Consider the following 27594-nt stretch of genomic DNA (forward strand, 5'->3'; position numbering starts at 1 on the left):
AAGAGAAAAAACATGCATAGTGAAAGCCTGAGTAACTGTGAAAGATCTGATCAACACAGAGGCAGGCAAATTTCCAGCAACTGGACCTCTGCAGCGTCTCCTGCCATGTCCAGCTGCATGTTCCAGTGAGGAGCAGGCACATGGGTCTTTGAGACCAGCATTGCACTCCAGTATGGAAAAGATCCTCAAAGTAAAGGGCTAGAAAGTTGGGAGGCATGCAAAGCCACCAAGAGCTGTTCTGGAGCAAGCAAAACATCTGGGTCCTAGAAAGTGGTGGCACAAATAGTAGAAGCTAAGCAGGAAAGCAGTAGTTGTTCTGTAGCGATGTCCGGCAAGAGCTGGTCATGAAGAAAGAGGAAACAATAACTGTTCTGGACCTTACAGCCTCTTACTGTTGCTAGAACTTGTGGAAACTATCCTTGGTTTATGCTTATCTTTAAAATCCACCCAATCTAAAATACTGATCCTCTCCACAGGCTCTGAGGTGACAGTCTTCAGGACAGTTTCCTGTAATCTTGGGAAAAGTATCAGAGAGGAGCCAAGCTTCACCCATAGTCCTGTAAAGAGCATATCTGCAACTAGAATGCATCTGCATCATCAGGACTGAGACATGAGAGCAGGATTGAGAACCTCCTCTACTCCTGAACCTTGGGCCAAACAAAAGAAAGAAGTCTTTGTCAAAGATACTTGGCAGTAGCCTTGTCTGTCATCATTGTTTTCATTATTCACACATCACAAACCCCCTACTTGCTAAATGAGAAACAGTGAAAACAAGAGCACCAGCCACTCTCAGCACCAAAGTCAATCATTGTTTTCAGGGAACACAAAGGGAAGTTGCACCAAGCATCCAAAGTGGATGATCAGCTTTGGCAAGTTCAGGTACTCCAGAGAAAAACTTACCAGGTCAAATCGCTTCGCAAGTTCCAGGTCATCTTCATTTCTAACCATCTCAAAGAAATCTAAGTGCCTAAGTGAAAACAGAAAAACAAAACAAACAAAACCTGCCAATGGCATAATGAAGGCTTAAACTAAGCATGTCACTACAGAAGCAGCAACACCTTATTTCCAGCTAGAATACTTGGAAATTGGCAAGCCTTTCTTACATGAAGTGCTGGGATGGGTATGCAAGGGAACTAACTCATGGGGGTCAACGACAGGCCAAATGGAATGACTGCCTGGGGTATACATGCTCTTTAATCTTTGTACTAAGTCACTGTGGTGAGATAAGACTGCTAAAAATAAACATAAAATAGGAAAGGGATATTCTATTTGTGACCAATGCAATGCCTGCAGTGATAATGCATTTCTAAAAAGTCCATGCCATACTTGTTAACCAGATACTAGACCATTAATAAATTGTTTCACACGGTGGAGAAGAGATGCATTCAGTGGATTAGTTAAACAGCAGAGCTCACAGCTGTCTTTACATTTGCTTATTGAGGAGCACAGCAGCATGCCTCTGTTGGGATCTGGGAGATCTGGTGAGAGACACATTTGACCATGGCATCTGGACTTCTCTTGCACAGAGACCAGAGTACAGCAGACGATGTGGAGAAAGGCTGTGGCACATCCCCCTGGATAGACCTGGCCCATAGTTTATGTAATCCAGGCATCTAGGATGCTCTCAAAGCTCTGTTACCATTCTCATCACTGTAACGTGTAAGATCCAAAAGTGCCCCTAAGTCCCTCCTAAATGCTCCTGGTTACTGACCAAAGGAGCAGGGATTGCCTATGGGACAGGTTATAATGTCGTAGACCAAATGTAACATTACTGGCCCCAGCTCTGCAGCAAACTATAGACACATACAACTGCATGCAATCTTTCTCCGTAATATTAATACACAGGTATTGAGCCTCCACCTGCTCAAAGATGTGAGGCCACTTTATAACAGGCAGCTGATGCTAAGCTGGTGCTTATGCAGAATCTCATGCACACTACATTTGCCCCCAGGAATAGCTCTATCACTAGAGCAGCTCCTGACAGTGGATGCTTGAGAAAACGGTGCATTGAAAGCTGCAGGCATAGGGCTGATCCATAGGATTTTCACCATGTGATTTGGCAAACTTGACACCTCTTTCTAGGAAATCCCAGATGCCAGATACCTACAAATCAGCCCTGCTCTGTAGGAAGGGGCTTGAAGTAGCAAGCAATAAGGGATAGCAGCACATCAGCTGGTCAATGTCTCTCCACAAAGCTTAACATGGTCACAGGAGAAGGTAGACTCCCACGGCTGCCTGTTCCTACACTTTAAAATGCTTCAGCTTGTTAAGGAAATGGATTTTTCCAGGCTTCTCATTGGTTCATCAGTCTTTTAGCTTCTTGAAGTATCTCAGTCAAATTGTTCAGATTGTTGATTCCAAGTTTATTTCAGCAAGTGGCTTTCAGCATGTGAAGGGTTTGATTTAAGGTCGTTAGCACCTTCAATTATGTGGCAAAATATGGAATTGCTAGTGGAGAAAGCATTTATTATCCATATAACTTTTAACACAGTAATTTGAAGGTGCCATTCAGTGTTACATTTCGTGCAGCAGCAGTGCTGTTCGAAGATGCTCCTCATTCTTCCCTTTTGCCCCTTTGGCGTCTGTACCCCTCCACCCACCACAGGTGCCTCTTCTGTCATAGTTGTGCCAGTGCCACTGTTTGGGAGGGTGTGGTACAAGATAGATCACAAAAAAAGACTGACATTAAAGAAAAACCTTGCAAACTCAGAACCTGCACTTGGACCACACAGACGCAGCCTCAATGAAATAATGAGCTACTGTCTTTCCTCCCTCCTACCAGGACAGGCTTTTGTTCCAGGTTTGCTACAAAAGAAAAGAACTTTTTTTTTTTTTTCATTCTGATTGCCATCCGCAGCTTAGAAGAAAAGCACTTGAGGAACTCCTTGCCACAGCCACTGGCAATTTAGTATGTATTTAGTATAGTTTCCTACTTCATCTGCTGATTTTAATTTTAAGGATAAATCTCCTGTTTGACTTTAAAGGGAGTCAGTTTTAGCAAGAAATAGAGACAGCTTTGTGCTTATATCTGAAACCCAAATGGAGGAGAGTTTCTAAGAACTCTTTCAGTTGACCAATAACTGTTCTCAGAAAACATGTCTTACCTGTCCAGCGTGGCATTTTCATGCCCTCTTAGCTTGTCAATGACAGGTTGAATTCCCAGCATTAGAAACTCATATCGTAGGTGTAATCGGAACTCCAAATTGTCCTGAAAAAGTGAGGGAAAACCAATTAGGTTCCAAAAGCTTTTAATCACATTTTAAAAAAATTACTTAAAACCTCAGTTCTTCCCTTTTTAATATCATCTATCCCAACACCAAATTTCCAGGATGATTAATTCCAGTACAGTAAGTAAAAAAAAAGTAATGCCTTCGGCTCTGTTTCAATTAAAAATACAGTCCTCATTTACCTACAAAGAGTTCTGCATGCCCAGTCAGAAGGACAGCACACTCCATATTGTTCCATAAAGAACAAAAGTTATTGGTGTTTGTCCTGCTCGTCCGTTAGAGATCCACTTTCTGCTTACAGATGAACAGTACTGCAGTCTGCCTCCTAGTTTTTATCTTTATTTGTCATAAAATCACCATATACTTTGGCAAACTTGACACCTATTCAGTGGGATGTTACAGGACTGCCGCAGATAAAGACAAATACATTGCCAGATCGAGCTTTTATGAGTTTGTTGTCTGTTGTGGTTTAACCAAAAAAAGAGAAGCCAATGTAACGAAAGTAACACTTTTAATGAAACAAAATCAGTTTAAACTATCCTCCAGACTCAAAAGAAGGTCCTGTTAATGAAAGAAAAACAACAAACTGTCTTTTCTGAAATGTTGCTTCGACATTCCTGAAGGTAAACAAAAATGTTTTCTAAAAGGCTGAAATCAAGAGGTAAATGCTTTGCAGTTCTTTAAAAAGAAACCAAAAAAACCTGAAGCAATCATTTCAGTGCAACTAGTCTATGTTATATTAGAAAAGACTGGGAATTAGATAACATCAAAGACATTATAAGACTGGTATTAACAACTAAGCATTATTTCCCACAAACTACATCCACACAATAACACAAGATTTGTGGCTTAATCTACTAACCTCTTCTAAGGTAAATGAATTCAAGCATAACATTTGAGAAGGAATTTCCAAGGCAGTGACTCACCTCACCAGCACCAGCATTCAGAACAGCATTGATAAAGGACATGATGGCTGTTTTGAGATTGACTTCATCTCGGTACCGCCCCATGCTTCGGTCTAGCTCGTTCAACAATGTCTGAAACAGAACAGCAGGCTGGGTTAGACGATATAACCTAATTTCTTGCACCATTTTGCATACTGGTAACAGAATACGCACACAGTCTTCTTTTGATTTGCTATATATTTCCTTAAAGAAATAATTTTTTTCAGACAAGGTTGTTAGCAATTTGGGGCATGCCACAATAAACAAATGAAGAACAATGATAGGAATAAAATGCCCACCTGATCCTAATGAAAAAAAAAAAAGTTTTTTTTTAAACAAGCTATTATTTGGAAAAAAAAAAAAACAAACCAAAAACAAAACAGGTGCTCTTCATAGTTCCTGCCAACATAATCTAAGAAAGCAGCAGAATGGTGTCCTTCCTAGTCAGTTAACTCTGTATGGTGAATATGACAGGGTGTTTTTACATACAGAAAAATGGCATCAGATTCATACATCTTTTCTACTCACATTACTCACTCAAGTAATTTTCATTATTTTCTTGGATCTCAGCAGGATAGATTGCACTTATATATACAGGGGGAGAGAATTCTAAAGAGAAGCTCTCTTTTGAGGAATAAAATCATTACGTGAACCTTGGAAGATTTCTCCTTGTCCCTTCACTTACAACTATTTCACATGAAGTAGACAATTACCTACCTCTTGGTAAGCTCCTTTTAGGGATTTGCAAATAACAGGAATATCCCCTGCGCATACAGCTCCAAAGCTCAAAGGTGAATTACACAGCTCCACTGGCAGTGCAGTTAAGCTCCAGTTTCCTTGTTACAGAATCATAGAATGGTTTGGGTTGGAAGACACCTTGACAGGTCATCTGATCCAACCCTCCTGCAAGGGGCAGTGACATCTTTCAACTAGATCAGGTCGCTCAAAGCCCCGTACAGCCTGACCTTGAATGTTTCCAGGGATGGGGCACCTACAACTTCTCTGGGCAACCTGTTCCAGTGCCTCACTACCCTCATCACAAAAAAAAAAATATATCTCTTTCTTTCATCCAATAGAAATCTAGCCTCTTTTAGTTTATAACCATTACCCCTTGTCCTGTCACTAAAGGCCCTGGTAGAAAGCCTTTCTCTGTCTTTCTTATAAGCTCCCTTTATATATTGAAAGGCTGCTATAAGGTCTCCCCAGAGACTGTATGTCTCCCTATTAACCAAATAGCAGGGATATTTAGCATTCAGGGGGTATTTAGCACACAAATGCTTTTGAACTAGTCTTTACATACTTATAGATATTTCATCATAATCTTGTGAACATCAGGAGACAAAGGAAAAAAATGACTAGACTAATAATATTGGTAGTCTGTGCCTTATATGGTCTCTTTAGGATTCATTCCACTTGAATATTTACCGAAGAGGTTATACGTAGAAACTGTTTAGCCATGAGAGCAATTCTACTTTTAGCTTTGTGCTGATGACCAAAAATCTTCAGGATCTTCTCTGATCAGTTCATAATTCCAAGGATGATTTTCCTTACTGGAAGAGTAACAAATTCCATTTGAGATCTGCCAATTCAATTGTATGCATCTCACTCCAGCATTAATAATAAATGCCTACACTTATGTATTTGTTTTGCTGATGCACTAGAAAAGACAGAATTCTCTTTACTCTTCCCAAGAAGTTTTGGCCATAAAGGGAGAATGAAGACAAAAATAACTTTTTAGTGTTCAGCTCAGCAGATTCATATAAATAGTATTTTGAAACTATGATGCTGAGTAAGGAAGTTCATTTTCCTTTAGTCAGTCTACTGTCCCTGGCTACTGAAAGTGTTCATTCATAGCAAAATCTTTCCTGTGCTAGTCATCAGTTTCATAGGTCTATTTTGTTTCCTGTAGAAAATGGACATCACCATGGAGATATGACTGTTCTGGTTTTGGCTGGGATAGAGTTAATTTTCTGCTTAGTACCTGGTACAGTATGTTTTGGTTTAGTGTGAGAATAACATTAACACACTCATGTTTTAGTTGTTGCTAAGTAGCACTTATCCTAAATGAAGGACTTTTCAGTCTCCCATGTTCTGCCAACAAGGAGGTGCGCAAGAAGCTGGGAGGGAGCACGGCCAGGACAGCTGATCCGAACTAGCCAAAGGGATATTCCATATCATAGGATATCATGCTATAGAAACTAGGGGGAGCTGGCTAGGAGGCACGGATTGCTGCTAAGGCATCAGTCAGTGGGTGGTGAGCAGTTACATTGTGCATCACTTGTATTTTCTTGTGTGGTTGTTGTTTTTTTTTTTTTTCCTGTTGTTATCTTCCTTTTCATTACAATTATTATTGTTCTATTTTATTATTATTACTGTTAGTATTATAATTTATTTTACTTTAGTTATTAAACTGTTCTTATCTCAACCCACAAATTTTACTTTTACTCAATTCTCCTCCCTATCCCACTGGGAATGGGGTGGAGTGGGCGAGCAGCTCTGTGCTGCTTAGTTGCTGGCTGGGGTTAAACCATGACAATGCCTCAAGAGACATGAGGAATATCCTCCTGTGCATTCCCCAGAGGAAAGAATACCCTCCTGTCTTCATGTAAACCCTTTGCTTGTTTCTCTGTAAAAATCTTTTGATCTATCATACACTGTTACTGACAGCTCTTCCTATATCTGAGCATAGTATGTTCACTATCAAGCAAGATTAATTTCATAAACTACTTTTTCTTGCATCTTCTAAATTGCCCAGCTGGCACTTGCAAATGTCCCTACTCCTGGCATTTGAACTTCCATCACATCCGTATTTCCCAGTAGTTATATTATGGCCAAATACCAACCCTTCCCCCATTTTGTTTGAAACGGGAATGGGTCTTACATAAAAATACATGAGATGCCCTACTGAGTCAGACTGATGGTCAGTCCAGTCCAGCATCCTATCTCTGACAATGACAAGAGGAGACAATTTTAACGGTCTTGAAATTCACCAACAAACCCAACTCTTCAACTTGTTGAATAAGCAGAATTGGAATAAATGAGAGAATTTAGGTCTGTTACTGTCAGATTGGACACCGAAATCCAAAGTACATGTGTCTTCTTGGAATAATTTAAGCAGCCATTACTAGAGAAGCATCAAAACCAAGGATGGTTTTGCTGCTTTTCTTCAGAGGCCTCATTCCTACCATATATTCTCACAGAGTTCTACGAACATGCTAGACTCTATGCAACAACATATCAGATACAGCATCCAGACAGGTTGAAGGACGTTAACAAAAGTTTTCTATCTCCCATTTCAGAAGGCTGGACTAGGAGCTGAATGCAGTGGGGGCCAAGCTAAATCCAGGACAAGAAAAACAAAAACTCTGGGTTGCACTAGGCTAATTGAAGAGCGGCACATCTTCATGTAATTGCGCAGCTCTAGAAGGAAACAGTATAAATTCATGTAATTCCTAAAGATCAGAGTCTACACCCACACACTGTGGCCAAACTCCAATATCTCTAACCGTTTGCAAATGGCTGCGGTTCAAGTCTTCGCTTGAACATTTCCTGCGAAAAAGATTTCACCACACCTCTTGGCAGCCAGCTTTGTGGCCCAATTGATCTAACGGTTGTAAAGGTTTTTCCTATTATTTAAGCAAAACTTTCCTCACTTAATCCCATTATTCCTCATCACTGACATCCAGTAGGGTTTCATTCAATCTGCAGCAAACCTCAAAAGGCTTTAGATGAGCCCTGAGGGGAAGAAGCAAATCAAGTGGGAATACAGGACTTTAATTTGTTCCTTGTTAGCTCCTCTACAACTCCAAATTGATCAGATTTCTCCCTACAGATTACGGTCTGTACTGACAGTGTTTAACACAAACCAAGCAAGGGGGTTCTGGAAGGAATGGTCTTAATCTCCACCTTTTCAACTGACAATATCAAGCTTCCTTCACTCCTTCACCTCAAGCTTCAAGGTTTCTAGCAGCATTAAGGAGAAAAAAATAAATGTTCTGCCCAAAGCAGCCCTGTTAGTATTTTCATCAGCAAGTGAAATCAGTTCCTTTCAGACAGTATCTTACACCTAGGTTCTCTCAAGACTAAAAGGAAAATTCTTTCTCCCCTCAGAGGTCCCTAGCTGGGTGGGTATTTCAGAGAGCAAACTAGGCTGGAAGGGCACTGGAACATCCTGATATCGTTTTCTGGGCAGGTACAGCATTATGACTTTGCAACGTGGCATTATGACTCAAAACATTGAATGTTAAAAAGTACAGCATGTTACAAGGTCATAACACAATGCATTCACTCCACAGGAGAAATGAGGGAAAGCAGCAAGCATAACACTGATCAGATAGGCAATAACTTAGAGAAGAGTAAGATTGTACCCCTCTCACAAAGGAAACCAGTCATATATAGGAGGATGCAGACATGAATGGCACTGAAATCAGAGACTCTTTAGTTTTCATAACATTTTGGAAACCTCCATCTTCACAAGAAAAGCACCTAAGAAATTAAAGATAAAGCAACGTTTTCATGGTCACACAGTGAGTCAGTGACAAAATTACACTAGTATCAATTTTGAATACTTCAGATGGGAAAGAATCCCAGCAAGGACACCAAGAGCTCTTCTTCCTAATTCCACATTTCTGCTTTGAGGGTTTATTGTCTCACTTTCCAATGTTTTCTTTCATCTCCCTTCTTTAAGGGACAGAGTAGAATTTGTAGGCAAAGAAGCATATTTCAAACAAAAATTGGATGAAGGAAAGACAGAGCTTTTCCAGATTGCCTCGAGAAGGAGACTGAAGGCATGCCTTTATATTATTGTGGTATTGGAGTAAAGATGGAACAGTACTCTGAAGAGGACAGTTTTCAAGGACTATCTTAAAAGAGGAACTGCAGGCTGCCTATTGGACATTAAAGGGAGAATTATTTGAGGCAGAAGGGCAGCAGGAAAGATGAGTCAAAGATTAAAGCAGGCAAAGTGATCAGCTCAGTCAAGAAGCTGCAGCGAATGTGAGAAAATAGAAGTAGCCACAATATAAGTTCAGACACAGAGTATACAATCTTGTTACAAGTGCCAAGACAAAGAGGATCCCAATAGACCTGTGAACACATTGAACAGCAGAGATATAGGGTGAAGTTGTAGTGCTAAAAGGCATTTGAGTGAAGACTGGAGTCTCAACAAAGAAGAGTAAGTCCTGAAGAATCTCCCATAGCTTTCAAGTGACTCCTCTCTGAAGTTAAGGATCAGATTGATAACTGCAGTCAGTAGATGAAATGCTGGTAATTTAGAAAGAAGCAATATCAAAGTTTTACATCAGAGTTTCCACTCAGAGCAAAATACGACATTTTGTTAAGGAAGTAGTTCTTCATATTCATAGAAGTTCTATCTATATTTTCCATTAGCTTCAATTAAAAAAAAAAAAAAAAACAAAACAAAAAACCAACAAAAATGTATCAAAAACCAAGGGCATGCTTTCCAAAATATTTCAGCACAGTTTGATTAGTGGTCTTCAGTTGGTATTGGTCTTCAGCTGGTATGACCTCATGCAATTTAGTTAAATTAATTGGGGTTACAGGTGTTTATATCACTCAGGAATCTCACTGTAATTTGGATTTTGACTTACATAAACCTGTAAGTTTCCTATTCAAGTAGGAGGAGTTATAGCAGGAGAGAGCCAATGCAAGTTTAGCAAGAACCATATCTTGGGTCACAGCTTTCCTTCTCTACTAATTCACCACTTGCTGGGTCCTCTGACTACTTTTGGCTAGCTGTGCCAGGTAGCAAGACCTGTGCTTAGAACACTGACCAGCAATAATGTTTGGCATTCAACAAAAGATACCATGTTTTACGTTACTGTGTTAAATACATGATCTCTACATGACTCCACGACACATGAGCACGTACAAATTGGAAATAACCGGTGTTCAATCTAAAGTTGTCAGCAGCAGGTTATGCATGAGCTCAAGTTTTAGATGGTTGCCAGTAAATAATTCTGAACATCTCCTCCTCCTTCTTACAAAAAGGAGTGGAAGCAGAACCATGCACCCCAAATTTTTATTCTTCACCATGATATTCCTCTGCAAGAAGGCAAAAAAAAGAAAACAACTTCTGTTGCGGAAAAACAGATCTGGAACATTGTTTCTTGCATTTACCTCCTGATTCCTCAAAGTACATGGTGCTGGTCACCACAGATGATCTGGGGAGAGTGGGACACTTAGATTTACTGCAATCTGCAAGAGGGGAAAATAAATCCAAACACATAGTATACAAACAAAGTGCCAGTTTTCATAGATGAGGTTGGATAAATTGACAGTGAGGTGGCTGAAAGGGATGAAGAATATTATTAATCACTCTTGTCAGGAAGGCAACTTAAGGAAGAGCAACAATTGCACTGGTGGTGTCAGAGGCCAGTGTTACCTGTAAATTATTTATTGGACATTCCAATAAAAGTGAGCTCAGTACAGTTTCCAGAAAGCCCTACAATTTTTACTTCACAAGAACTGAGTTGGTTTTCCAAAACTGAGAATCTGAAATTATACTTCTCTTAGGTATGGTGTATCTAATTTGGCCATTGTACTATGGAGCTAGATCTAGAGAAAGACTGAGCAGTGCCTTTACAGTTCCCTGCTTTCCTCCCCCCTGCCCCCTCACTCCCTTAGAATTAGTCTGCAATAATGAACCACAGAGCCAAAGGAATAAATTCCTGCTCTGCACATTTGAAGTATGTTTCTCCTGTTCCTACAGTTTAGTTCATTTTTTATTACTTTTCACAGAAAGAATTCTCGTTTCTTGGTTCTGTCAGATCCCCAGTTGTGAGGGGTCATTTTACACATAACAGTGATTAGGTGTGGTCAGCGAAAGTCAACCTAAAGCTGCAAGCCCTAAACTGTTCAGGCACTTCAATACACTGACTGATGCTGCTAGTTGCTCAAGCTACACATCCCCCCAAAAACACATCCCCTTCGAAATCTGAAGGATCTCTTCAGATATTTGCAAAGTCTGGTTTATAAAGATTACACTCAGGACTAGGATAAAGAAAAAAAAGCTTTTGCCAGCTTTCATTGTGCACCACATCTTTGAAGTTTACAGTAAAGGTATAGGGTAAGCATTGTCAGCTCATCCTTTTCTTAAAATAGCCTCCCATAGTCAAGTTACAATGGCTGCTTCTCTTGATAATGAGCTGCAAGATCGTCTGAGACAAAAGTGTGGGAGGGCAAGAGGCAAAGAGATATAACATTTTCTTAACTGACAAGTGCTAGGGTATCAGAAAAATTTCTACTAAAATGTGAGGAAGACCATGACCACATTTGTTTCATCAGCATTTAAGAAATCCCCAGTATCTCTGTTAGAAAAAAATGACTGAAGATGGATGAGGAATGTGTTTGGATGAATCCTGACCTCCTCAAAATTAAACTGAAGCTGTTGCTTTATGCAGTGGAAAATCCCATTCCAGCATCTAGACACAAGCATTAGAGATTGCAAACAAGAACACATCCTTTCTGGTAAATCGTTTTGGGTTTTGTTTTGTTTAAGAAAGAAAAAAGAGAGAGTATCCATTTATCTTTAATTTTTTCCCCAATCAACATCATTTCGACAAAAGCAAGCATTTATGCAAGCTGCTCATTCATGAATGAACGTGAGAGTTGGTAAGCATCTGCAAATCATTACACCAGATTCCTCAAAAACTCACAAGAAGACCTGTGCCACCACACTTTGCCCACCAATGACTTACCTCAGTTATTCAATACATTTTAAAACAATTAGAAAAAAAAAAAAAGCAAGCACCCAAATAGGAGACATCGAGTAAACTCAGCATCTATCTCCCATATGGGATTATTAAGCAGAGGCACTTGGTCACATAAGGATAAGTTAACACAGGACCATAAGTATTGTCAGGGCTGTGAGTTACCACTGCTTTTTGCGGAGCAACTAAGGTTCTGCCCGCCTGTCTCCAAGGTATACAAGAATGTCAAATTAGTTCAGGAAGGAATCTCCATTTCAGCTAATTACTAGAGAGAAAGCTGGATGGGGCAGTGCACATAGAGGGGTGGACCTGCCAATGCCACATATAGGTTAATACCAACCCAAGGTCTCCTGCATCCCAGTCTCAGGTCTGAGTCACAGTCTGTGAATCCCATAGTACATTCAATCTTAACAACAAACACAGGCAGCTACTGTTCATGAGCACAGACTGTTTCCCCATTCACTTTTACAGTCATAGGTCATTGTAGCCCCAAATCCACTGATGCGTTAGCTGGGGAGGAGGCAGGAGCTAATGGCTGACAGAAACCAAGATCCAGAGTCTGTTGGCCCACCGCCAGCCTTATTATTTCACCTAAGAACAAATAGTAAATGGGTGAGCTTATCTCAAAGTTTAGGAGCTACAGCTTCATATACAGCAACAGATTCTGTTATATCTTTTTGTAAAGTTCACTAGAAAGAGGAATATTATAATAGCAGCCAGCAGTATCCACAATAAAAGCCTGTCAATGATCTACTGACCTACCTCAGTGTCTGAGCCTGAGTTTCCCGTTTGTGTTCTGAATGGGATATACCTGAGCCAACAATTGCTAAATGGTGATGACTCACAAGTTGATTGCTAAATGGCAACTGAAGTGCTTCCACTGTCATTTAATCCACTGTCTCCATTATTTAGTTCACAACTTTTTTATTACTAATTTAAGGGCTTTAAAATCAGGACAGATGCTGCTGGAATTTTGTGGCTTCGGCTTCTAGGGTAGAATGAATGATTACCACCCCAGAAATACCATCAGGTTAGAGTATGAACAGATTAGCAGCTTTCATTTAACATAGCAAACCCACATTTTAAGGTAAAATATAGATTTTAAATTAGAATTAGTGACAAGCAATCAGGTCTTGAAAAAAATATATATGTGCTGATAATCCATTTGAGGAAATGCCCTTCCTAAAACAAAATGAGAGATATTGCCTTTTTACTACCTAGCAAGTTTGCAATACATGCACTGTAAAAATCACTCCCTGTAGAGATTCATCACACTGGATATTTCTGGTAAAGTTTCCTCCTTGTACCTGGAATCTTGTCCTTTCTGCAGCATAAACTTGATAGTGAAGCATGGCTTGCAAGACTTTCTTGTGACCATCTGGTACCAAGCAGACAGCTCCTAGGATCTCCAGCACGGCAATCTTGGTCTTAATGTTCTCAGTCCGTAAGCTCTGGGAGATGATGTTGATACTCTCTGGATGAGCCAGGACATGCGCCCGTCCTTGGGAGTTGTTCATCAGTGCCTTGATACACCCTATAACGGATGTGTGTATACGACTCTCTGAGGTCTCATAGTCCATGCTCTTCAGGAAGTTCAGCAAACAGCTCAGGCCATCCAGCTCAATAAACCTGGTTACAAATCTGAAAAAAAAAGAACAGGTAGGAAAAATAAGGAAAGTAGACCAAAACCAATTTATTCAAAAGATACCATATTATCCAACCTTGTACCTGTATAATCGGGCTAGTTTTTAGCCTAAAGTTCACAGAAAAATTCGCAAGTATTTAAGGAAAACAAAACAAAACAAACAAACCCAACAAAAAAAGAGAGAAAACAGACTTGCTAATACCAGTGTGTCACGTAGTTTCAGGGTAGTTATATTCTATCACCTTATGACCCTACTGTTTGGTCGCTGTGATCTTTGTTGCAGTTACCACCAAATGTCTGCTGTGGTCCACCCCAATAGTTGCTGCATTTTCAAGGCTGAATAGATTATTTCAAATTGAAATCTATTCCAAAACAGATTATATTCAAATCTTACATACATGCTAATACACACAAGCTACATTTTCATACAGACTCATCACCACACTTTTAATTATGAGTTCAGATTATCTTGAAAACTGTTTTTAAACTTAGGTCAAACTTCTAGCCAATGCTACTTATAGGCTGCCACCTCCAGGAGTGGGTACTCTGACAGAGGCAAACTCATCACCACTGTGTCTCTCAGCTGTACTGACTTCACACTCTGATCCCATGAAATGCATATAGGAACATATAAAGTTAAAGTTTAGAAGGTGCATATTCTTCAGAAAAAGGCAAATCTATAATGGCCTTGGCTGCATTTTTTTGGTTTGACTGTTTGTTTTTCGTTTGAGAAGGTGTATTAAGGATGGAACAAGTCCACTGTCAACATGCAGTAGCAAAATGTATGGTAAAAACATCATAAATAGAGGAAATACAGAATTAATCTGTTACCAAATGATACATTGAAGACTGAACCTATAGTTGGACAGGTCTATTTTGACTATTGATGTCACTAGAGTTCTGCTTCTACTGTATTCTACCATAAAATTTGCCTTTCTTCAGGTTAAGATTGTGGAAATTGAGGATGAAAACAAGACAGAAGAAAGTCCTTGGAAAAGTTTAAGGGTTTGTTGAAAACCCGGGTTAAAAAATCCAGATGGGTCAAATTAGACCACGCAGACAGCCTCCTAGACAAATCAATAGAAATGAATGGAATTATGTAAATCAGCTTGAATCAATCATTCTAGCTATGTTTCATTTAGAATTCCCAGGCTTTAAAACGGGGATTCAAAGATATGAGAAGGGCTGCAAATAATTTCTCTAGATCACTTTGTTTACCTCCTGCCTCCTTTAACAGGTCGTTCAGGTAGGTGCACTTTTTCATAACGTCTGAATGCAAACCTATGTGAATTACATTTGAATTTTTGGTCTACCAAAATATATACCAACAATAATATGTTCATGATCTTGCTCTAAACAGAATAAAATAGCAAGACACCTCAAACAAATGAAAAGGTTCTTAACAATTGCCATCTGTGTAACAAATTAAGAATATCAAAAGTCTATGTCATTTTGCTTTTACCCAGCCCCTCTTCCTCCCTGTTGGATATTTTCTAATGTGCTGTCTTTCTCTTTTCTGTCCTTAAGTGAGATGCTGTTCCTAATATGCATCAGTAACGGAAGCACCATACTGAAAGACTGAATTTCACTGGTCTCTGTTCATGTCTCTGCACCAGCAAGACAAACCTGAGACATACTTCTGTATCTCCTGGATAATATAGACTTGACATATGTATGGTCTTCTGGTGGTTACACCCCACACCACACAGGAATTTTCAGGGCCTACCTGAAATTTATGCTCACTATGCTGATGGATTTGCCAACTTTTAGCTTGTTTGGGCCAGCAGTTTGACCACAAACATGGCAAAGCCTGGTGCTTTCAACAAAGTTTCAGTCTGAGGTTTGAGTTTTGTTCAAAAATGAATTTCAAAGTGAATATCAGAGTAAGGGCAAGCACACACAGGAACACATGCACACCAAAAATGAAAACAAGGTTTAGTTGAACCCTGCTAAGACAATCTGCCAAGTTTCACACAGATCTGATTGCACATTCTTTGGATGCATCATCTTGTCTACGCTAACAAATCATAGGAGCAAAAGCCCCACTGCCTCCAGGCCAGAGAGTGGGATCAACATTGTGCACCAGGAATTTGGTAAGTCATTCAAAGCAGTTTGTTATTTAAACTGATTATAGAAAGATTAAAACTTAGTTCAGGTTTTGTAATGCATTTAGCTGCTAGCGTGCCAAAGAAGACTGAAATAAGTGTATTCATGGCTAAAAGAGTTTCCGCTAAGGATGTATTTGGAATCAAAGTAAGCACAAACTCAACTTGTTACCAAACAATGTCATGCCCACAACTTCTGAGCATTTCTCTAACCCTAGGCCTACTGAGTGGACTTGCTCTTTGCCTCTAGGGGCAAGTTTAGGAAGGACTAGTTTAAATTCTTCTCTTCACCTCCAAAGTTCAGTTTTACAAATTGACCCTATACCTTAGCTGTTCCCTCCACCTTTTAGCGGAGAGAAAAAAAAAAGGGGGGAGGGGGAGATGATTTTTTGCTATTCTTTTCAGTTCCAGGGCTGAGGGAAGAATTAAGATGGACACCTTTAGCCTTACCAACAAAAGAGAACATCCTGGAGAAGCAGCTGAACAAAGTGTTCCTTAAACATACTTTCCGATGGAACACCTGGTCTTATGACAAGACTTACAAGGCACTACAACCTTCATGTATTTTAGCCTGCTTTGATGACCGCATGAAAAAAAATGGTAAATGCACAAAAGTCATATTGTCCCAATTAAGTACAATCTCTTACTAAATTCACTGGCAGAGCAATTTTTCTAGGACTGTTTGGATGAGGTCATTCCAAAAAAGAGGCATGCGCAGGAAAGTGGTGTGTGTTACAGACCTTGATTAATGACATAATTTAAAACAATGTTGGGATTTTCCTGTACTCTTCCTAGTCCAGAGAGCAAACAGTAAGCTGCATTACTCAATAGGAAGCAAAACCAAGTACCTTCCCACTTCACCTGACGTCAGAAGCAGGAATCAAATGATGCTTTTCACCTTCCTTTTCCAAAACACTTAGTTCCCTATTCTCCGGAAAAGCCAGAAATCACACACAAGGGAGATAAAGAAATGGCAATAGCAGTTTCTGGACCAACAGACACTCTCAGTGTGAGAATTTGCTCCGTGTGGGGAGGTATGTATGTAAATGTCTGTACAGGAGAGAAAAAGAAATGGGAGTTTAGCTGACAGGCTGACAGCCATAATCCTCACATTGTTTGGTATTTGCGCATCTGTATATCTGTAAGCAGGGATGTGTGTGTGTGTGTGTGTGTATGTGCAAAAGCAAACCTAACTCATACAAATAAAGTACCTTCTTCCTCACTGTATACACATGTGTAACTAACTGCCATTCTGTATATCCTGCATGCTGCAAAGTAAGATTCTGTTCTAGACTGGAAGGTGTAAAGTTAAGTGTATTTGCCAATGCATTCTGGCTAACACATTCAAAAACTCAAGTGCAAATAAAGCAGGGTGTGTTTTAATAGGTGCTAAACAAGCAAATTAAAGCCTAACCTCACCTCAGACTCTCACTTGACCAGTTTAGCACACTTTAAAAGGCAGGGCGCCTCTTAGCCTTTCAAGTTTTAGAGAGTGCTGATCAGAATGAGTTAGCTAGCTCTAAGAACAAACCTTTCATCCAAATACAGATGTGGTGGCCTAAGAGGTAATGACCCACTGATGGATTCCAAGTGTGGGGGGACAGCCTTGCTGTGAGACTTGATCCAGCTCAGGAAAGACAGAAAGATCATATGCTGTGGGTGTGCAGAGAGCAGGATATTCCCACCCTGTTAACAGCCAAGGCTACACTTCCCTGCAGCATCAGGTTTTGAATCAGGGGGCACACATAATCCTGACAACTACTGAACTGCTGAAAAAGTCAGCAAAACGGATTTTGCTTGCTGGATGCATAAATGATCATCTCCAGTATGCAGCTGAATGCAGCATGGCTAAATCAAACAAAAAGTAACCGGAGGTAAATCTGAATTAAACAAAAGGAGAAAAGCAGACAGCAAAGGGAGTTAGTGATGATTCAGACTAAAGGATGTATTTTTCTGGAGTTACAAAAAGTGATTCTTTTTCTAGTCTCTTGTGAGTTTTTACTTCTGCTGCACTTCTGAACCTCCATTTTCGGGCATTAAATTATGAAAAAAAAGCTCTTCTCTCACTGCTTCTGTCCAACAGTTTGTCATCACACTTGTTTATAGTCATATATTCTTACAAACCTAAAAGAAAATGTGTTTCCTTACAAGATGCAGATGTGAGTTTTTTGTTCTCTGAGGCTGGGGTTGTTCCTGCGTGCTGGGACATAACCTGGCTTTATTATTTCAGGGCAGCTCCTAAATACCAAAATAAAACCCACTTGCTCAAATGGGGGCAACTAGCTGCCGAGGCATGCTTCTATCACGTTTTCCCCAAAGAAGAGAGGAACTTAAGTCTGGGTAGGTCTGCTTCAGTGTTTGTCACTGTTAGAGCTGGTGGGTTGGAATAGAGGCACAGATGAGTACCATTACTCTGCATTTTCTACTAGAAGAGACACGGTTCTACAGTAAAATAAAACAGAGAGCCAAACACATGCATTTTCCTTCTTTTGATTCCTCTAGATCAGAGAATTCAAGCAGAGGAGCCTATTGATAAACTGTCAGAGGCCCTGTGTACCCTACCATCACAAATGGATTCCAGTCAGTCCATCCTACGTGAATTTAGGTCTCTATTTTCTTCAGAGGCCCGATGAACAGAAGTGGCAAGGAAAATAGGATTTGATGTCCAAATTCTACTAGAAAGACTAGTATTTTGAAGGCTTGGGTATCGTACTGCTTATGAGAGGGATTTGATGGAGCTGAGGGCCTCTCTACTGCAACCTTTCCATCAAGAAGAAATTGGCTTGTTGATCAGGCATTGGCATGCAGCCCATTTGGCAGCTAACGAATTGAGTCGCTGGAAATTAGTTGAGACATAGGACTTAGCTCAAAATTTGGCTTAGCTTAACTATTTTAAAAAAAAAAAAGCCCCATAACCATCGCCAGCGATTTAGAAGAGAACACTTTATAGAGCAGCTCATAGATGCTTGTACTGAAGCTTGTTAGGGTTATTATAAACAGATGAAGCAACAGGCTGTTGTCAAGGGGATCCAGCAGAAGCAATATAGGTCTGAGAAGGAAAACCTTGCAAGGCTTTGCGTAAAAGACATTTATCTTTTTTTCTCTATTGCCTTGCTCTCAACAAGAAGGCCAAGCTGTCCTATTCAAAATGACAGAGCAGAACAACCAACGGTGGCCACCAAAGTGTTCCAACTGGACATAGCAGAGAGGCCTTGCTGCTGTGACTAAGCTCAATGGAAGCTATCACTTTCACAGAGTAAGCATCAAACCAGCTCCACTTTATTATAATAGAGATGCTACATCAAGTCTCAACAGCACAGGACTTTGATTTAAAATCCTTGTGAGAGTTGGGAGTTTGGCACTTGTCTTAGCTTCCATTTTAACATAAACTCCAGCTGCATTTTACTGTGTTCTCTGCTTTAGGACACTGATAGACAGGACCAAACAGTCACTTATCCCCTTGGCCGAGGTCTCAATACAGGCCACAGTTTCTCCACTTCCATGTTAAAAGAACTCACCTTACCCACATGCTAAAGTTACCAAAGCCTGATGAATCTGTATGCCTCAGAGGAGCATCAGAATGTGGCTTTATGCTCTCTTACAGCCCATCACAACAGGATGTAAAAAACTGTGGTTTAAGCTGATGTGTTCTACCTCACACTTGCCATGAGGTGAGAAGCTGCATGCACTCAACTCTTTAAACACCACGAAAGGGAGAAGCACAATCAGCACTTCGCTCTACAAGAAGGCCCGGAAATATCTTCTCTTCAAGTCAATGTAACTGTAATGCAAATTCTTTGAGATATTTTTTGGGTTGTTTTTATTTATCTATTTAGTTGATTGGTTTGGTTTGGTTAGGTTGCCTCCCAAAAACACCTCCTGTTTGCTTCGGCATTACTCAAGCTCTCTGAAACTATGACTTCAGCATAGTGTGGTTACAAATGCATTTTGCCTATTTTGGGCCCAATACAAAGACATTCAGAAAATTTTTTAGTGTTTCCTGAGATCATATCAGCTATAGTCACTGCTTCTGCACAATGCTCTTCTAAGTCTTAAATGGAAAACGTTTCCATGCTAGTTAGTTTGCTATTGTTCAGAGTTTTGTTCCTAGAAAAATAAAGATGACCTTACCTTCAAAGACAGAGTACACAATGAAGTCTCTTAACATTTCTCTCTGTCGCAGTTACACATAGAACAGGAAGAATGCCAAACCAGGTGATGTCAGATGGATGAGCTGCTTTGTACCAAACAGTTCACATTACTAAAGATAAGGGGAACCTTGAATTCAAAGTTCAGAGTAAAGGCTGAGATTTTGCCCAACATGAATCAAACTACATGGGATGTTCAGGGGGCTATGAAGTCTAAAATCTGATCTTCATAGTCATTACCTGTGTATGCACATATCTGCCACAGGTTTTTCACAGCAGACTTTGTCTTTCATTTTCCTGAAGCGACACACTTCAGCATTAGTGTGCCCCCCCAACTAGGCAGGTTCAGACCAGGGACTATGGCTCTCTGTGGATTGTCTGAAATATCAGAGAGGCTTGTGTGAGGTGAGACAATGAGGTTTCTGTCCTTCCCACTCTTTTCCATGTCATATCTGACCATAGGGAGGCAGTGAATTGTGATGAAAGATGAACAACATTACCTCATGGGTTGAGTCCGCAGAGCTGTCTTCAAGTCTTCAACTATTTTATTTTTCATTTCTGTTTCTTCTTCATCGAAAGCATACAGAGTCTGCATCTGTTCAGAAAAGAAGATGACAATCAGGAAAGCTCAGGCTGCCTGGAAGCTAAAAGACAGGCTGGGAATTATGAAAAACAACTATCCCATCAACCCACGCAGAGGTGCCGGCCGACCTCTCACCAGGAAAGCAGGGCCTTAGCTACAAAACTGAATCCAGATGAGGTTGCTTATGCAGACTGGCAGCAGCATACCGCTTTGCCACATCGGCTAAACGAGGGTTCTCAGATTACCCCCCAAAAATCATACTTGACAGTATACCCTCAGAAAACTGTACCTAATTTGGAACAGTGATCTGCTGTGGTGATGTATGGACATGTGAGGCAAAGTTTCTAGGGAGAGGTAATATCTTTTGTTAGACTGACATGGCTGGAGGGATATAGGTGGAAAAAACGAAGAAAAAAAAAAATCCCAGACTTGTGTGTCAGGTTTCAAAGCATAAAAGCTTTTTCTTCAAGTAACTAAACAGCCTGCAAGTACCCTGAATTACAGTTTGTGTACATACAAATTTAACATTTTTTCTCCATGCTGAGTGCATTGCCTGTTTTAAGATACTGACTTTCCCTATGCACTTTGCCCTTGCTAATTAGGAACATTCACTGCAAAAAGCCAGAGCATCATAAAATCCCTGTCCCTGTTTTTTAACAAGTAAACCGAAGCACACGAAGACTAGATTTCCCCCCCAGTATGCAGCTTGAGATAACTGGACCTTGCAGTCACCCGGAACTGAAGATGCTGTAGGTCACTATAAATTAGGGTGAGAGACAATGAATGGAATACATGCAAAAAATAAGGTTCTCAAAGTCAGACAATGCCATTAAAAAAGTGGTATATCAGGAAATCAGGGTTCCAGATCTACACTCAACACCGCTGCAACCTTGTGATGTGAAGCAAGACTCTTCAGTGCCCATTGCATATACCATTCAGGCTCACAACTTCAATGTGTGACTTTTAAAAAAGTCAAGACACAGTGCTTGAAATTCTTAGCCTATAGCTATGGCTTCTTAGTCACTTTAATTGTAAAATAGAGAGGATAAATGACTCTCATTGGCAGGACTTCTCGGGGATATCACTCAGTGGTATCTAGAAAGCAGCTCTGAACCCCTTCTCAAATGAATAACCCGATTAAACTAGTATCATCTATCAGGGATCTGATATTACACCTCTCTGTGGTGCAACCTGAGTAGCTACGATTATGGCCCATTACAGCAAAATATTTAAGTCTTTATTTGACTGTTTAGCAAGCACCAAAGAAAACCTTCCTCTTACTGGAACTTCCTTTAACCCTTCCCCCCTGCACCAGCCCAACACCCCGCTTCCCTTGGAAGTGCTCCCATGTCGCTCGCTTTTGCAAACCATGTGGTGCCAACACATGTCAGATCCTGAGGGTGGTCATTTGGCTATGTGCCGTTGCTGTCTTATGCTGAACAGCTGGCACAGGGAGATGTGTTTAACTCTAGGGGTCCTCTCTCTGATCCACGCTAAAGTCAAATTCACTCAGTAACAGAGCAAGCTATTTCCTGCCCTAATGGAATGACAGAGCGCTACTGATGGAAAATGAGCTGATGATGTTTTATCTTCTGCCAGCATCCCCCGACAGCCAGAAACATAAATTGAAATGCTTAAGCCAAGCCATATACGATCCCCCTCTTTGAAAAATAAACAGAAATCCTGAACAGGCATTATGGAATCTCAATGGCAGAGTCCTGGGGTGTGATTTGGGGTTCGATTTGTATTTTCTTGGGTGACAGCCCATCTGGTCATCTTTCCTTTGGCCCATAAAATGCTCCTTTGAAAGGCTCCCATTCCTTCAACGGCTTAATTTCTCCTCTGAGCCATTGTGGGGGGAAAGCAAATGGATGGTAGGAAGGTGCTCAACAGTATTTTGTTCAGAGTGAAAAAGGCCCATTTCCAAATGAAACAAATACAAATAATCCTGCCTTTACAACAGAGGGTGATTATAGAAAACCCCTTTTCTAAAGCTGCAGGCAGCCAAGAGCCCTTCATTTCTCACTCCTGTGCACAGCCAGGAACTCAGATCCTCATGCCCTCTCTAAAGACAGACTGGTCACGCGTTTGCATTATGAAATAACTTTCTCGGCAAGAGCTATAGAAAACATAACGGTCCCTGGGAGACAGACAGGAGGGAACTGTCATTATTTGAGGCTGGATTTCATTAATATGGCTGACTGATTAATTGTTTTCTTGAACTACAAACTGTACTCGAGGACTAATGTCTGCTGTGCTGGGGATGCAGCTAGTTACTATCAGTTAACCAAACATACTAGGAAGAGGAAGCAACACACTGCCAGGTCCTTACCCACTCTCTAAAACGTGGTATACATAAGGCTCTTTTTTACAGGCACATTTTGCATATTTAAAGTTTTCCAGATTAAGCACATCACCCCGGAAAGTATAGCATCTAGTCACTTGATTTGCCAATTTGAAAAAAATTCCCAAATTTATGAAAACAATCTTTCACATGGAATTTTATGAGTAAAACTTCAGGTAGTTCAAGAAATTTTGAAAATTTGGCTCCATTTAAAATGAAATATCTTAGCTTTTTTAAAAGCACGGATTAATTCCCACACCTTATCGTAATTGCTAATCATTCCTCTAAACTGCTAGGAAGGAAGATACAAGACCATAATGACAGTATGCGTGAGATAGAAAAAAAGAAAAAAGAAAAAAAAGGGCATGAACTAGCATCAGCAATACACTGTATGATGGACCTAGTTTACCTTAACAGTCTGATGCAAATGAAATGAAAATAAAAAAGCAGCAAATAAATAGTGAAAAAGCAACCTGGATGTTCTGATTTCTCATTATAGTCCAAGCTCTTTCTTTAGATCTTGTCCAAAATCCTAACTAACAAAATGTTATCATTATTGAAATCACTTCCAGTTCATAAACAAATACAAGTAAAAGTAAAATCAAAATGTGATAAAAACCTATTGTATCGCATGCCTCATGACATATCTGGACAATACTACTTTAAAACATTCCTTCAAAGAAAATAAGTCGGTTGAAATCCAAGGTGCACCACATCTCTGACTACATTAAGGCTGAACTAAGAGACTAAACTATGAATCATAAACTATGAATAGATGTAATTTAAACAACCTGAACTTTTAAGCAAATAAGTTTAAAGTAACATAGATGTGGCCTAACCCAGAGGGAGGACAGAGTTATCATCCACCTGCTAAATTCTACTGAAAGATATATGTTTTTAACATCTGTGAAGCTGCTCTGCCCTGAACAAATGCTTTCTGAGTCAAGGAAAAGGGCCTGGTTCCAGCTGTATTTACTAATCTTGACCCCTGTCTCACACTCTCGACTGAGCCATCTCTCCTGAAAAGCTGGATCTGCAACTACCGTTCACCTGCAAGTCTCTCTGTGGAAATGCATACACAGCCAAGCTCATAAAAGGAACAGAGTGCTGTCAGAAGTTTGCCTCCCCAGTAAAGTGAGGGCCGTGTTTATTTGTGCTGCCAAGCAGACAGTATCAAGGGGTGAGCAGGGCAGGAGGAGCACAGGGAGGTTTCTTTACACATGATATTAACCACAGGGCAGCTGCTCCATTTTTAAGAAAAGAGGTTTTGTGTGTTGATGAATTGGCAGAAGTCGACAATAACCTTGATAATGAAAATGGTCTGTAATTGTGGGCATGCAACCTGCCCACAGTCACCAGTATTATTTATAGCATGTAGACATCAGAGGACTGGGCAAATTTGGAGGTTCCTCTTTCTAAATTAGACATCATTCGCAGCTGTCCCTTTCTCTTAAGGACTGGTCTAGAAGACAATCATCTGCTTGGCCCCTTCCTTCCAGTCAGGCTACCTGAAGGATGGAACAGTCCCTCCACAGGAATCACACACTACAGACTGGTAAAAAGATCCAGTTTTACTGTCACACGCTCTTGTGAGAATTGGATTTAAAAACTGTTAAAATCCAAAAAGTGAGAGCAACAGAAAAAATTGTGGGAACTGGACTGTGCCTAAAATGCATGGCTTTTTGAACTGGATCAGGAATCTGTGACCTAAAGTGCTTCCTAACATAGTGGTCTAAGGTTACAAGTAGGGAATGTCAAACATGTCAGGAATCACCACTTTGCTCTCAAGCATAATCTATGAGGGGCAAATACGATGGGCGACACTGACACGGGTCTTCTGAGAAAATGATCCTTGAACACAGGGGCCTTGGCCTGCTGAAATCCACAGAAGGATATTTAATGATCTCAGCAGAATATAGGTGCCATTTCCGTTTTACCAGCTGGTAGGACGAACTTTTTTTGCCAAGCTAATATATAAAAAAGAACTTAATAATTAAACAAAAGAATGTAGAAAAAGATGTGAAAGCCACATGTAAAAAGATTCTTATGCAGTTAATTCACAGGAGATGCAAAGATTATATTTTATTAAAAAAACAGGATGTAAGGCATTTTAAACTAACATTTCTGTGATTATTGCTACCATTTCAGCCCTCATACTTATTGCAGTATTTCTAATTAAAATATTGCAATACCTGATAGTGCCCAAGAGACAGAAACTGCAATAGACTAGACAGTGTCAGGAAGCAACACGAAACATGTTTTCCTTTCACCACTTCTGAGCCAACTCTACTTGGATGTGGTTTAAAAAAAAAATAATTAAAAAATCCCAGCACTAAATTTAGGACTGAAATTGTAAGGGACCCCAAATAACTGTTTGGAAGTTAAGAATCTCAGAGGTCTAAATAATAATGAATAGAACATGTCTTTTAAAGTGTGTTGGAGCTGGTTCTCAGCTGTATTACTCCAGTTTTCCACTGATACAATTCCTGTGAAATCAAGTCAACTAAGTTTCACCTGCCTAAAAGTGAAGCAACTAAGTGGTAAATCAGAAGCAGAGGTTTTAACCTCAGTGTGTCTTCTCAACACTTCAAGCATTAGAGTAAATCATGAGGCCTGAAGCCAAATAAAATGTTATCAATCATTCAGTGCTGAGGCATGCAAACAACATTACCAGGGCTGGTGTTTATTGGTGCTCTTAAAACATGTTTAAAATTAGAAATATAGGCCAAAGTATAGTCTCATTGCATGGAACCACTCCAAATTTACAATAGTGGTGTGTACATATTCACTCCAGGTTTACATCAAGATCATTTAAAGACTAATCCAAAAGTCACTGAAATCAACGGAAAAATTTTCAGTAGATTCAAGAGGCCTTGGATCAAATCCTACCAGAAGTATTTGGCTCAGCGACATTGCGAGGTTTCATACTTTTTTTTTTCCTTAATGGCCCTTGTAGAGCAAATTTGTTCAGTCAGGAAATCAAAGCCAGTGCCATACCAGTCACAAAAGCTCAATCTCTTTTCTCAAAACAAGTCCATATTCTTTCTATTGCATTACTCTGTCCCAAGAAAATCTGGCATGAAGGAAGGTGATTATTTTATTTACTCATGAATCACAGTAGAAAGCAGCTTTTCTTTTATCCTTTTACAGTGAGTTATAATAACTTGTAAATCTTGATTTTTTATTTTTTACTGAGGAAGACATATTTCACTATAAGAAATTCATCAGTATTGACACATTTAGCATCCTTTAAGGTACTATTTTTATGACATTATTTTATAGCTTATAACCACAAAACAAAAGGTGCAGAGAAGCCTTTAGAAATCAAACAGAAAAGCATAAGTAAACAAACAAGGTGCGCTGCCTAATGTGCTAGGAACAGAATTCTGTCATCACTTCTGCACAACTGCCAAAAAAAGCTGAGTAGACATTGTACATGAATAACTGGAGGCAACATTTTACTAAAAAAGTCAGTAAAAGGATCAAATTTCAAAATATGAGATCTGCTATATCAAAGGAGATCAGCAGACACTGTATGCAGGTGTTCTGCTTCTGCTGATGACCAGCTCTACTGGGTGCTTCAGAGGAAGAGACATATTATACAGCTATTGAGCAAGGACAATTAAAAACATTTTTCCTCAAATATCTTGTTGGCTTGTATTTGATGTCTAAGGTGTTACAGTCTTATGTTCCTCTATTTATGTGCTCTTATATAAGTGGATTTTATCTTACATAAACAACTACCTTTTCTTTAATTCTTCTACTAAACTAATAACTCCAGTGTTATTTTGTAGATTAGTTAGAAATCAATTTGAAAGCACAAAACAAAACAAAACTTAACCTACTTTTCAAATAATTTCCTTTTTGATTCATCAAATATTCTCCTGAATTTTCATTCCAGAATCTAATTTGATTGCATTGAGTGCTCAGCATTGTACAAATAAAAACTGGAACTGCTTATGTACTTTCTAATCTATTCTTCCGCTAGAGCAGGGCTCGCTCTTAGTACACATACTCGTCTTCTTTCAGAAGTCCTATTTTAAATCAGTCATGCATTTGGGCTAACTTTCTTCTCCTTTGGGGACTTCCTCCTAAAGGAACACATCTCTATGGTAGGCAATCTTCCCTGCTTTGCAGAAGAGGTAACTTACTGCTGCCATGGAATTGATGCGGTCAATGTAGTAATCTGGCCAGCTGGTAGCAAGCTTATTAGGGTCTTCTTGTTCCTGAAACAGAAAGTAAAACAAGGTTACACAAGGAAACTTTACAGGATGAAACATCACTGTAGAGCCACCTGGGTTTCTTCACTGCGCTGCTTTTTATTGTGGTATTCCCTCCATATTCTCCTATAATGCACATAGGTGTGTGGCATTTATTACAAACTTTTCTGAAAGTGTAATGTTAGCACTGTTGCCATGGTGTGTCAGATAAAAAGAATCCCCTTCAGCTAAGGTTATTAAACACAGGATAATAAAGTTTGATGGAGGCACAGTTATCTTTGGCATCTAAGCAGCAAACTTCAGTCCCTTAAACATACTACTTTTCCAAGTAGAAGGATAACCCATTTACAGATAACAGGTTTACATTTTGTAGCTTTATATTGACAGATCTTATAAATTATTTTGCCTCTCTAATGCTAGAGCAATGCTGGGATTCACTAACAGAGAGGTTTAACATCTGCTACGGAGGAAAAAAAATATCAAGTCAAGGAACCTGAAAAGAAGCCTAAAGACTGCCTCATTTTGACATGATAACCTCAAAAGAGGTTTAGACTGGACATTAGGAAGAATTTCTTTACTGAGAGGGTGGTCAAACACTGGAACAGACTTCCTAGAGAAGTAGTCAATGCCCCAAGCCTGTCAGTCTCT

The 27594-nt window shown here is 39.8% G+C and overlaps 1 protein-coding gene across 1 annotated transcript in view; it reads right to left on the reverse strand.

Annotated features, from left to right (window-relative positions):
- The window catches only part of DAAM2 (dishevelled associated activator of morphogenesis 2), a 179171-nt gene that overhangs the window by 49683 nt on the left and 101894 nt on the right, over positions 1-27594 (reverse strand). Inside the window, exons 4-9 of the mRNA XM_009700695.1 lie at positions 26878-26952; positions 20300-20394; positions 13209-13542; positions 4154-4264; positions 3105-3208; positions 901-967 (exon numbers count right to left, since the gene is read on the reverse strand). Of these exons, the coding sequence (XP_009698997.1) occupies positions 901-967; positions 3105-3208; positions 4154-4264; positions 13209-13542; positions 20300-20394; positions 26878-26952 (786 nt within the window). The remainder of the gene's footprint in view (positions 1-900; positions 968-3104; positions 3209-4153; positions 4265-13208; positions 13543-20299; positions 20395-26877; positions 26953-27594) is intronic.

Source organism: Cariama cristata, unplaced genomic scaffold (genome assembly GCF_000690535.1).
Source record: "Cariama cristata isolate BGI_N322 unplaced genomic scaffold, ASM69053v1 scaffold5095, whole genome shotgun sequence".
Lineage (NCBI taxonomy): Eukaryota > Metazoa > Chordata > Aves > Cariamiformes > Cariamidae > Cariama > Cariama cristata.